Source organism: Micromys minutus, assembly GCF_963924665.1.
Source record: "Micromys minutus genome assembly, chromosome: 1".
Taxonomy (NCBI): Eukaryota; Metazoa; Chordata; class Mammalia; order Rodentia; family Muridae; genus Micromys; species Micromys minutus.
Genome location: NC_137969.1, coordinates 68,944,825 through 68,957,835, shown reverse-complemented (window position 1 = coordinate 68,957,835; position 13,011 = coordinate 68,944,825). Strand labels below are relative to the sequence as shown.

Sequence of the window (13,011 nt, the reverse complement as noted above, 5' to 3'; positions counted from 1 at the left end):
GTCACTCTGCCTGGAATCTCAAATTTAACCTACAGTTGCTGTGGAGCTGGTGTTTTCCAGGCTTGCCACACAGGGCACGCTCATGTAATTCTAACACCCCTCCAGTTTACAAAGAAGTCATCCTTGTCTCTCTCTATATACTTTTTTTCCTTTCCATCTCTCAAACTCCCTGTGTCAGCTCATTGAAAATGCACTGTGTGTGTCATAGCACTGTACTCTCAGATTGCAGCTTCAACTCTTGCTGGCCCCGAGGCTGCCAGTCAGATTGCAGTGCATTTCCTTCGTATATATCCACCCTCTAACAGACACTTCACTGGTTCTGTTTTGTGGTACTTTCGGTTGAACCCTGAGCCTCCTGCATAGTATAGTTACGGGCTTTGCCGCTGAGACTCAGTTTGGTCCCAACAAATACTTTCCAACTTCTAAAGTAAACTTATTATATAGTAAAATGAAAGATTGTATGCAAAGAAGATAAACAACCGTCAGGGAGATCGGTGTCTTAATTTTTTATATAAAATGTGATTACATAAGATTGTGTTTTTATTGGGGAGGGGGTGTAGGAAGATTAGAGTTTCACACAGACCAGCAGGAAGCAAGCTGAGGTGGTTAGCACACGGCACAGACTATGCCGGAGGAGATTTCCTTCCTCTTTATTATCAAAAAGACCGGTGCACTGGTGCAGATTTATCGCTGTGGCAATTTCAGGTGTATCTCTGAAGCTGGAACGGATGCTGATGGTAACTTTGAGTGTGTGCACTGCCCATGTGAACAGAGCCACTCTGATCTCTTCCTTATCTGCCCAGTTTTTATCAGGACAGTGATAAGATCTCCTTAGCTACTCTATGGCGCTTATGGACATTGTTTGCACTGATGGAAAACCTCGGGGCTTTGGCTAGTTGGTTTCCTCTTAGGAACCCCTTCTTGGTCATATATCTTCTACCTTGTTCTCTCAATAGTAACAGGTTACTAGCAGTGTCAATGATGTTCTCAAACATTGTCATCTTACTGGAGCACATCGCTTCTTCATCTCTTTTCTCCACTTTCCACCGAGACAGTTGACCATTTCTCACAGATATGTGATATTTCATATATTCCAGAACCAAGGAATTTATTAATTATGGACACCCAAGGAGGTAAAGTCCAAGGTTGAAACTTTCTAGTTGATGTTTGCATTGTTTGTATTTTTACGAAGAAATTTGGAATATGCGTTCAATGAAATTTAATGCAGTCTTACCTCTCTAACATGTCCTTTATGCACATTGTTTAGGAAGTTTTCCTTTTACTCAATGTAAAGTGAAGAAAAGAGATCTAGTGTTTCTCAACTGTATTGCTATTCTTATTTAGGTATTTTATCTCGGTGAGTATTTATTTTCCCATGATATAAGATAAATTATCATTCCACACATATTTTCTGAATACTTTTCATTGCTGGTCATTCTTTGATTTATTCATGTTGTCTATGTGCCGTGTTTCTTTGTATATATGGTTCTGATTTTACTCTGACATTTGTCTGCTCAACATCTGATTTTCCTAATTACTACATCTTTAGAAAAGTATTTATAGGTAGTAAGCATAGTGTTTCTTGGTGAATATTTTAAATTATTTTGTATACTTTTGTCCTTACCTATTTATGCAGTTTTAAAAATGATTCTTAGAAGTTTTCTCTAAGATTTTTGCATTTAGTTTATTAACTGACAAAGTTTCCATCTTCATTTTGTTAAATCCATTAGGAATCTCACATACATCCTGAATTAATAGAGAGATAAACTAAAGAACAGGACAAAGAATCCTTAAATGGACCAACTCAAAGATAGGAAAGTGAATTTTTGGCAAATGAAAAACTCATGGTCTTCTCCATGTGATCACAGAAAAGTTCTTGCTATGTGAACAAAAAGATTTTCTTATAATTTATACCATATACAAAAGAATCCAGAATAGGTCATAGACATACAAGTTAAACCTTTAAAATCTCTAGAGAAGAACTCAGGAGAAAAATCTGATCTTGAATTTTAAAAGATGGGACACCAAAATATAGTCCTCAAGTGAATGAACTGGTAAATCTGTTTTGTGTATTTATATGTTAAAGTTTTAAATTGTGTGCCTGAAGTATTCACAGTGTCACATATCGTGTGTCTTAGAGGGGACAGGAACATAGACCCTAACAATCCCTTGGCTATCACAAACCCTTTGAAAGTATCCTTTTGTGACTCTAGAGACCATTTTTCACAGCGATTCACCTTTCGTGTTTCTCCCAATGCTGTCTTCCTGTTCTGCCATCTTGGGTATCTCCTGTTAACCCCCCACCGTGCATATCCTGAACGGAGACTTGCACAGAATGCTGCAGTCTTAGAGTCGAGGTTTCTTTTCAGGCTGATCCTGGGCCTGTGAGATGGAGAGCGAATATCGGGAAATGCTGTTGCTGAACGGCCTGGACCACATCACGGAGGAGGAACTGAAACGGTTCAAGTACTTTGCCTTGACTGAGTTTAAGATTGCCAGGAGCAAACTGAACCTTGCCGACAGGACGGAGTTAGCTGACCTACTGATTCAGAGTGCAGGTGCAGCGTCTGCGGTGACAAAAGCCATTGTTATTTTCCAGAAGTTGAATTATGTACATATTGCAAACGCTCTTGAAGAGAAAAAGAAGGAAGGTGTGTAGAATGCCCTCCCCTTTAATGATATGAGAGCAATGAAGCCCTTGTACACTGAGCTGTAGGAAATTGATTTGCTTAATCACCAGGCCCTTCACCGTCCTTGCTGGAGAATCACTAAACAGCATGTTACAAACTCCTTAGCCACGTCTGATGCCAGTAGTCAGGGCTGCCACCATTGTCTCTTTCTGAACCAGACTCTGTCTCCCAACTCCTTGCAGAAACCCTGGAAATGGCATGTCAGTGTTCATGTCCAAGGTCTTATTGAACAGTACTCGAGGTTTTCACAGCCCAGCTTTGAACAAACAAACCAGAGAATTGTGTAATTTGTCCATGAAAGATCCACCGTGGCTCTAAGCCATCCTGCCATGGTCCCAGTCGCTCCATTTTAGGAAACTTTTGTGCTTATACCCCATGGAATTTCTATTTCTTTATTTATCTCCAGTATAGATGACATTATGAATTTTCAGGACACAAAGCACGTGTTTGCATTCAATGAACCACCTCCTGACTTTCACCAGTTATGTGCATGTTGTTAAGTCCTCAGTTGCTCCTTAAAAACAAGTGGTGTGTCCTTTGGGTTCAAGCAACTAATAAGAGCCGACAAAAGGATACCTCATCACGAGCATCCCTAAAATGAGAGATTCCAAGGGCAGTAGTTTGGGGACAGACACTATGTAATACCGAAGCTGCAAAATGTTAACTGCTTACAGAGAAGATGTGTGTGACGCAGCAGGAGTGGTTTGGATTTCCTAGGGTAATTTCTACCCATTTTAAGTGACAAAGTAAGTGTAAAATAACATGCAGATATAAGATGTTATGTGACTTTGAGGAACTTTAGAGCAAGGCTTGATCATGATTTCTTTAAGGGTGGCTGACATCTGATGGAAAGTGTAGTTCTTACATTTGACCACACGGTGGCAGTGAGAACACATCATTTGCTCCCAGTTACTACTGTTCATCTACTGACAACCCAACTGAAAAAGTCTGATAGCATCTTTTATCCCCCCCCCCCCCAAGTTAATTCTTATTCGTGGGTTTTTGTTTGTTTGTTTGTTTTTTGGATACGATGACCTAAAACCCTGTTACTGAAATTTTTCCTTCATTTTACTGTTGTAATGCTGGTGGGGATTCATCAGCTTGATTAGCTCTCCTAAGGGATTAATCTCTGAGACCTGGTTCAAAACTCAGGAGTGACTGCTGGTGTAGAGTCAGTTTAGTTCCTTTGCAGCTTAGGAGCGCTACTTGAAGTCAAGGCATCTTTAAGCCTGCTTCAGCCACAGCTGTGTCAGCGATACCAGTGGCTACGGTGGAACACTGATATCTGGGTTGTTTCCCGGAAGTTTCGCCTCATATTTATCCTGGTAAATGTCCAGCATGTCATGACCTTGACTCATGAAAAGTGGGAGATATCTGAACAAATTAAACAGTGTCGTTAAAGAATGATAACAGGATCCCAGCCTTTAGTTGAGGCTTGAGCAAGAGAGCAGGTGAAAGTTATGAGGTCGAATAAGTATGACAGAACCAAGAGAATTTAAGCAAATTCTCTAATTATAACAATCTTAGACTGATGAAAAGTATGCATCGAATTATTAAATAAAATGAGAAGCATCTAGCAGGAAGATGACACTTTTTCAAATGTTGCCACACAACACTGTGAATGACATTTTCAAAAAGGTCATTGTGATTGTTGCGTTGGAGTAGAATGACATGTTTCTTCCCTTGGGCTCCCTTAAGGCTTCCTCCTGTCCTATACTGTCAATATAGATTGGATGTTCTTATGCGCACATTTATCAGAATGAAAGAAAGAAACACTTCACTGAACTAGCCATTGGAAGAACAGTCGAACTTCACACAAGCACATTTAGTCACTGACGTATTAGTCACATACCACCATCACTTCCAAAGTTTATGCACCATAACAGCTCAGCGGTGTCAAAATGGGACACAATATCTAGCAAGTTTATAGTTTTGTATTGGGGTACAGTCAGAGCTATCCTGGGCACATGTGATTCACAGACCCTACCTTAGACATGTCTATGGGATCCCTGGCCAAGACTCAACTCCTTTCTGTTGTCTGAAATAGAGTGACAGAATTATGTGACCACTGTTAGCCATAAACATTAAATGATTTGATTTCTAGCAAAATTGAATCCATGGACATCCCCAAATGGTTTGGATTCTGTGAGAAGCCATGTCTAAACTGGTTCTTATCACATCTTTACCTATAAGTTCTTTAAATAGTTGAACATTGGCCATATTAATAGATGGTCACTTAAAAATCAATACAAGAAGTTTCCTTTTCAGAATAAATAAAGGATTGGCGCCTTCACATTTGAGGAAGAGAAAACAGTAACTGTATTTTTTGGTCTGGGTCTACTTCTTCTTCACTGCCTTTTCACTTCCCCCCTTTAATCTTTAACCCAGGCTGTGCTTTGCATATGTCCAGTAGTATCGATTCCAAGGATACCCCTTGTTCTCAGGCTCTCTGATTGGACCAGGCTGCTGCTTGTGTGCTGTGGTCTAGTAATACTATCAGCTACATTGCGTGGTTTGGTCAGATCACTAACTGGGCTTAGCAGTCAGGTAGAGCTTATGGCTATTGTCTTTGATCATCTCTACTTAAGTAAGTTTGCAGGATATAGGTCCTAAACAGGCAACATTACTACTTAGATTCTCCATTTGTGCATGGCCATTGGCTGGATTCTGAGGATAAGGAGGATGCTGCTGCTGCTGGAATATTTGGAATGGGCATGGCCTGAGACCACACACACACACACACACACACACACACACACACACACACACACAGATACATCACACCCATATATAAAATAAAATCAAGACTTTCCCCCAAGTTTGGGCTTGCATTGAACTGCAGGCTGGGCTCAAATCTCACCCCAGTTCCATCACTTCTTGGTTATTAGGTTTCAGGGGACCAGGTGCTCTACTCCAAAGAAATATTGGACACACTTGCCTTTAAGAAGAAGCCCTCCCCCATTTTTTCAAACACTGGGGCTGAGTGAGGTGATTTTCTCAATAGGCTCTGACTAGCGATGTCATATTGTTCCTTTCGAAGACATTTGTGTGCATGAGATTGCCTGTAATGTTCAGGAAGTCTGATATGTGGCTCTAAGGCTGGGTGGGGTCATCATTCCACACTGGAGGTCTGCAGATTTGGATGGTGTGCTCCACACACATGCATATGTGTATACCCTCACCCAGCAAGTCTGAAGCCTTTTACAGAGTAGTAAGATGAGAGGAAAGTTGACTATGAGTCAAAGCCAACTGATCAGTTATGTGAGCCTCTTAAAGCTGCTATTGGATATTCTCTTTGATTGGTTAACTCTATGAGGCAGAACATGTATTGGTCACCTTAAGACCCACTTCATTCTGTTTGTTTCTAATTGATACCCCTTCCCCCGTTATTCTAGTCTTGTCAATGTACTCAATATTTCTTATAGGATCATGTAAGGATTAGCCTTCTGAAATGCCTAGGTAATGCTGGGTTTCACATGCACACTCCCTGACCTTCCTCCTCAGAATAAAAGTTTTAGGGCTATGGGATTATCTCTACATAGTGCTGTCCCATTTTTGGAGGGAAACAACATGGTTAAAAATGAAAATATTTCTCTCAACTTCTAGAGGAACTTTGCTCAGTCTTATGGTTCTAGGTGACACTTCTGTTGCATTCAGGGATTTTCCTCAGTGTGCCTTGCCTGTGGATAGCCATGTGTTACAGTCTTGTGAGGACCTGAAAGTAGGAAACATCACCTTGCCTGCCACTGTCTCCTTTCGAATTTTCTTCTTGAATGTTAATGGTATTGTAATTATATTCTCATTAATATTAGAATTCTAATGAGAATTCTAATTCTCAGCCAGGCTTACTCATAGATCTTCATGTGTCTGTTTCTCGTTCTTCTTTCCTCCTCCTCCTTCTTTTCCTCCTTTCTTCTTCAGCTGGAAGTAAACACATGGCAAATACAAAGAAGAGAGGAACCCAGAAAGTAGAAAATAGAAGTCGAGCTGAAAAGTGTTCTGTTGCTTCTGCCACTTGCGGTGACAAAGACAGCAAGGAGCACGCTGCTCCAGGAGTTGGTCCTCAAGCTAAGGTAGGCTAGTGTCACTCTTATCAGAACATCCGGTCAGGAACATCCCCTCATCCAGCACGTGAAGCCTCTGTTCTTTGTCTCAGAGCATACACATCAAGCAGACAAGGCTATGACAGGAAAGATAGGTCTGCCCTACAAAAAGAAAAGACTCATATTGGTCAAGGTCCATGCTCAGAGAGCTTCGAATTCCTGCCATGCTCTGGATGTTAGGACATGTTGCTATGTAAACCTCTATTTTACAGAATCTCTGCCTTTTTCAGTGAGTAGATTTTAGGGTCTCTCCGCATGAGTTCTTGTGAGGAGGTTTAGGATGAAAGCAAACAAGGAGAGTATCAAGTTCGATGGAATTACAGCCAAGAGTTCAACCTGTCCCACTGGAGACTTTGGGGCTAAGAATGCCCTTCACGATTATCACACTGTGGTTAGAAAAGACAGTCCCTTTAGTCACTATGTGCCTGCTCTTACTGTGGTGAAATGGCTCTTTGTAGCAGAGGAAGTAGAACTGGAAGAGAATCCTTGTCCCTTAGTCCTGATAAAACAGCATGTAGGAATACACCATGAAACCCACCAAGCATCCTCAATTTCATTTTCCGTAATGAAAGTGCCATGTATCTTTACAGAGGAGTCAGCTTAGGGTATGTACACCATTCTTTCTAGAGCACCCACCCATTCTGTGTTTGGCTCAGAAATTTCCAGAATTGCCAAGAAAACAATACCCACGTTTAAATGTTACATTTTCAAAGGCAAACATAAAAATACATACTCTAGAGTCTATGAAAAAAATTCCAAATAAGACAAATTCTGAAATAGTTCTCAGTGAGTTTGCATTTTCTTGCTTTGGATCAAATGGAGAGTGGGATCTGTTCATCAGATGAACTCACATCCCAAGGTCTCTCAGAGATTCAATTTAAAGCACACTCTGCACCTCTTCTTCTCAGGGTCTTCACTTCTCTATGGATTGTTAATTGCTTTTAAGACAGTATTGCCTCCAATACATACACACACTTGAACAAACACACAGTCACTCACAGGCATGTGCACATACACAGTTTACATAATTCCCTTAATTTCCTAATTTGGAAGAACAAGACACAAGAAGGGAATAAAATTACCACAATCTTAGTGTTTAGAGCAAAGCTCATTTATCAAGGTCAATATCCTAGTAGTGTGTTTACGTGGCTTATTTGGGCATTTATCTAATAAGGAATGCATTATACTTTATCTGTTGTTAAATCAACTGAAATAGTTTATTATATTATTCCTATAAAACATCTAATTTTTTATATGTTGTATTATAAGACTTTATTTGACAAAAATCCCTATTTTGGTATTTGAATGATTTTGATGATTTATAACTATAAATAATAAAATGTAATATTTATGTAAGCCCTAATATCTATGCTTTTAAAATATACACATACATGGACAAACACACAGACATGCCCATCTCTGTGCTTATACACACTGTCTTCTATTGCTCTTAATTTCTTAATTTGGAAGAAAATAAAGCAAGGTAAGAATTTACTCATTCCTAGAATAATTCACTCTTAGAAGAGTAAACTTACAAAGGTAGAGTTGATCCTAACTTTTAATCTTTTAATTCATTTGTAGGATCTCATCTTGAGATCTCCCCTTTCCTCACATTTAATGATCTGCATTCTCATTATGCATGGGAATATTCCTGCATATGTGTGGGAGCTCTGTGCACATCGCTGAGCCTCCTCACCCTTATAGAAGAGTCAAATAAATGCTCAGTGGTAGAAGGAAACAATACTTTGCAATAGAATCACATGAAGACAGAACCCAATTCAGCCCCTCGCATTGATTCAGGCTCTGGCATATTCTTCAAAGAAAGAAGGGTTCTGATTCAGGAATTTTGTCTCCAGAGTCAGCAACACCGGCCCATCTGAATGTAGAGCACAGAATATTCTTTTGATGTTCTTTGGAGCTTGGTAATTTCAAGTCTCTAATCTCTTTCTTACTTTTCCATTTCCCCTTCAATTCAGCTTCTTCCTTTCTGGGGTTTTCCTGCAAATGAAGGCTGTCTGAGTAAGTGTGGATCCATAGCTAACATCTTTCCTCCCTTGTCACAGCCTCAGAAGAAACAGATGGTGGCAGAACAGGAAGACATCAGAGAAGATTTACAGAAAGATTCACTAGTAGTCATGGTGCTGAAAGCTATGAATCCCTTCGAGTGTGAGACCCAGGAAGGAAAACAAGAAATATTCCATGCAACAGTGGCTACAGAGACGGAATTTTTCTTTGTAAAAGTTTTAAGTGCACGGTTTAAAGATAAATTTATCCCAAAGAGAACAATTAAAATATCAAATTATCTTCAGCACAATAACTTTATGGAGGTTACCAGTTCCTCAGTTGTTGTAGATGCTGAAGCTAACCACAAAGTCTGCGTTCCAAATAACATTATTAAGAGAGCTGGAGAAACTCCCAAGATTAATAAACTGAAAACCCTTCCATGTGGAACAATTGTGAATGGAGTGTTTAAAGTCCAGAAGGTAAGTTCCTATGTGCAATTTTATATTGACCAGTAAGAATAATATAACATATAACACCTAATTTAAGCTTTAATGGAACTATAGAAATTAAGTATCAATGTTTTTCACTCTATATAAAAGTGAAGACAATTAAAATAAATTTAAGAATTGATTTTAAATAATTTTAACAATTAAACAAAGCAATGGTACAAAGTTAAGGATTTATAGGGTGATAATCTGCCAAAACGTGTACAAAGCTCACAGATTTTATGCTGTTATTTTGATTGTTCTGCTTTGGAGACAGGGTCTTATTGTGTAGCTTTGTCTTGTCTGGCATGCCCTGAGACTTCCTGCTCTACCTCTTGAGTTCATGCCACCACACCCAGCAACGTTTTTGTAATTACTTTTATTTTATTTCATTTTTTATCTTTGAAGCATCTGAAGCATAGTGACAGGCATTTTCTGCTCCGTGTTGCTTTTAGCAACTTATGTACTATCCATATTCAAAGTCACTTTTGTTCTGAGCACTCTGCAGAGGACAGGTGTGCTGGAATGGTTTGAAGATAGAGAGGGAGGGGGAAGGGAAGGGGAGAAGGACTTGCCTGAATTTTTGAAACATCAAGGCCTACCCCAGTGACCCATTTTCTCCAACAAAGCCACTCCTACTTCAATAAAGCCACATATCTGTATCCTTTCAAATACTTGCACCCCCTGTGATCATGTGGGGATCATTTTCATTCAAACCAGAAATCAGGAACAAAAAATAAACTACTCTTGTATGAACAGTTTTCTGGCCTAAGAAAGATCCTGAAGAGCCACAGGAAAACTGTTGATTTCTGCACCTAGTAGCCACACTGAGCTCTCTAGTCTTGTCAGAAAAGGAGGCAGGAGAAAACTGTTCTCCTTGGAAAATCAAAGCATATAAACATGCTACTTCCCCCCTCAGTTTTGATCAATTACCCACTAATGTCTACTCAGGAAGTGAAAGAAAACTAACATTTAAATACTGATATTTTGTATAACTGACCAGCATCTGGTCTTCTTCTTATCTGGACTTGACTGGGACTATTTCATTCATGGCTGACTTTTCGATTTCTTCACTAGGTCTTTTATTGTTAGTTCAGGTGTCTCTGTACTTGTTTCCTTAAGTGACTCCTAACCACAAGGCATTCCTTTTCCATGACTGCCTCCTGTGTGCTGGCCCTGGAGAAGTCCCACCTTCCCTGTCTACTAGCTATTTCTGTAAGCTATCATGGCCTCCAAAAAAAAAGGGCTTGGGACTAGAGACAGATAGACACAAGAGGCAACAGGATTTTAATAAAATTCACCCACCCCTTCCACGGAGATTTACTAGTATCTGGTAGGTAGAAGCCAGTTAGTTTGGAAGCAGAGATTATTTCACATATATATTTGAAAGCTGTTCCTGTCTTTTATGATAATTTAGTCAGCTCAGCAGAATTTAATTTATATTTTTCCTTCACAGATAACAGAACGAAAAAACAGAGTACTATATGGTATATATGACAAAACAGGGACAATGGAGGTCCTGGTGCTTGGAAACCCTAGTAAAACAAAATGCGAGGAAGGAGAAAAGATTAGACTCACATTCTTTGAGGTGTCAAAAAATGGAGAGCAAATTCAATTGAAATCTGGACCTTGCAGCTTCTTTAAGGTATGGAAGTTCTCAAAAGAGGATGTTGCTTTGTGTTTTCTGTTAAAATCCCAGTAACAGGACATGACAGAGAAGAGGCTGATAAGTAGCTCATTGGTGTCTTACAGACCTGAGGAGCCTGACTTTAGTAAACGTATATCCCAGATACACAATTACAAAGCCATGGATATCCCAAGGAAGTCAAACATGTACACACATGTACACGTGCACATGCACACATACATACATACACACAAATACACACAATATGCACACTCATCCTGCCTTCTCTTGCTCAAAAAATCTTCACAAGTTTCTTGAATACAGTTTAAATTTAATGAAGGTAGCTTGCTTGAAGTTGCACACATCATTCTGGAAACAGCAATTAAAAGTCAAATCAGACTATAAAACACCTTAACAACAAATGTCTGAGCCTGTGTAACCATCCTTGCATCTGTCATGGTCCAGTGCAGTTCAATCAGTTATCACATCCCCGGACTGACTCTCTATTCATACTGCTTCCATTCTTTCTCACAGCTCAACCATGTTTAGATAGACTGTCATGAGATGGTGACCTTAGAAGTCTTTATATATCCTTCTTATATACAAGTGTGACATACTCCAGGAGAGTCATCCAAGAGTGAAAGAACTAAGGAAGGACATTGGGAGAGGGAGGAGATTGGATGAGAAGAAAGGCACATCTCAAGAGAATGCAGTAAATGGAAGTAGAGGAGAATTAATTAACTAATCAAAAACAGTTCAGTCTACACCTTCTTTCTTTCCCAGGTTATTAAGGCTATGAAGCAAAAAACTGACGTAAAAAGTGTGAAGTGAAGTCAACTCATCTAAAAAGCATTTTCTGAAAAATTGTATTGCTGCTTCTTGAACCAGACTGAGCTATGGACAGCAGTTTACAACTACATATTTCTACTATATTAGAAAAAAAAGAACAAACACTCAAAAAACAACTAAAATGTATATAAACTTATTAAATTATTGCTCTGTCTAAGGTTTGGGATATTATTCTTCTCTACATAGAAGTTGAGGGCATAATTATGCCAGGATTGGAGATTTGACAACTGTGGCTGGTATTACAGAACCCTGTCGTTGGTAGAGAAGAAGGTTGATGATATATAGTTTTTAACTTTAATGTTTTAATTTTTTTGGGGGGGAGAGGTTACGTGGGTGGAGGGTGAGTATGGGAGGATTAACAAATGAGTTAGATGTGGTTACATGATGTAAAATTCCTAAAGATTCAATAAAAGAATTATGTTTAAAAAAGGAAAAATGGATGAGAATTAAGTAAATCTGATTTCATTTAGGATTCAGAAAGTTACAAGTTTGTGGCTGTTCTATTTTTATTACTTATTCTAGTTTTGATATTATAATAATACTATTTCCCCTTTTCCTTTTTTCCCTCTAAGCTTTTCCATGTATCATTCCTTGCTGGCTTTCAAATGCATGGCCTCTTTTTTCATCACTTGTTGCTACAAGCATACATGTATATCTATGTACATGTGGGAATACAACCTGCTCTATGTATAATGTTACTTACACATATATTTCCAGGGATGACCATTTGCTACTGAGTAATTAATTGGTATTCTCTTTACCAGGATAAACTGTTCTTCCAATTAAAAAAAAAGTTAAATCATTTGCAGAGATTACAATTTTTTAGATTCCACCCAGAAAGCTGAGATTGTAGCTCAAGCACATGAAAAACAACACAACACAAAACAAAAGAAGCCAAAAAAAAAAAAAAAAAAAAAAAAAACCCAAACCTAAGGAAAGACAAACACCTTCTGAAAGTGAGGAGATAGAAGTATTTACTCCCTGGGGCAGGTAGTACAAATTTAACAACTCACAGATTATAATTAGGTTAAAAAGCTAACTCTTCGTGGTTGAGCATGGTTGAGCATGGTTGAGCATGGTTGAGCATGGTTGAGCATGGTTGAGCATGGTTGAGCATGGTTGAGCATGGTTGAGCATGGTTGAGCATGGGTGAGCATGGTTGAGCATGGTTGAGCATGGTTGAGCATGGTTGAGCATGGTTGAGCATGGTTGAGCATGGGTGAGCATGGGTGAGCATGGTTGAGCATGGTTGA

General features: G+C 39.1%; 1 protein-coding gene across 1 annotated transcript; it reads left to right on the top strand.

Annotated features, from left to right (window-relative positions):
• Positions 1–2,389: 2,389 nt before the first annotated feature.
• AIM2 (absent in melanoma 2) lies at positions 2,390–11,740 on the top strand (the record flags this gene model as incomplete). The annotated part of the gene is made up of 5 exons (XM_080927068.1): positions 2,390–2,651; positions 6,612–6,763; positions 8,857–9,276; positions 10,739–10,927; positions 11,693–11,740. The coding sequence occupies 5 exons, from the start codon at positions 2,390–2,392 to the stop codon at positions 11,738–11,740; spliced, it is 1,071 nt and encodes a 356-aa protein (XP_080783194.1).
• Between the last annotated feature and the right edge of the window lie 1,271 nt (positions 11,741–13,011).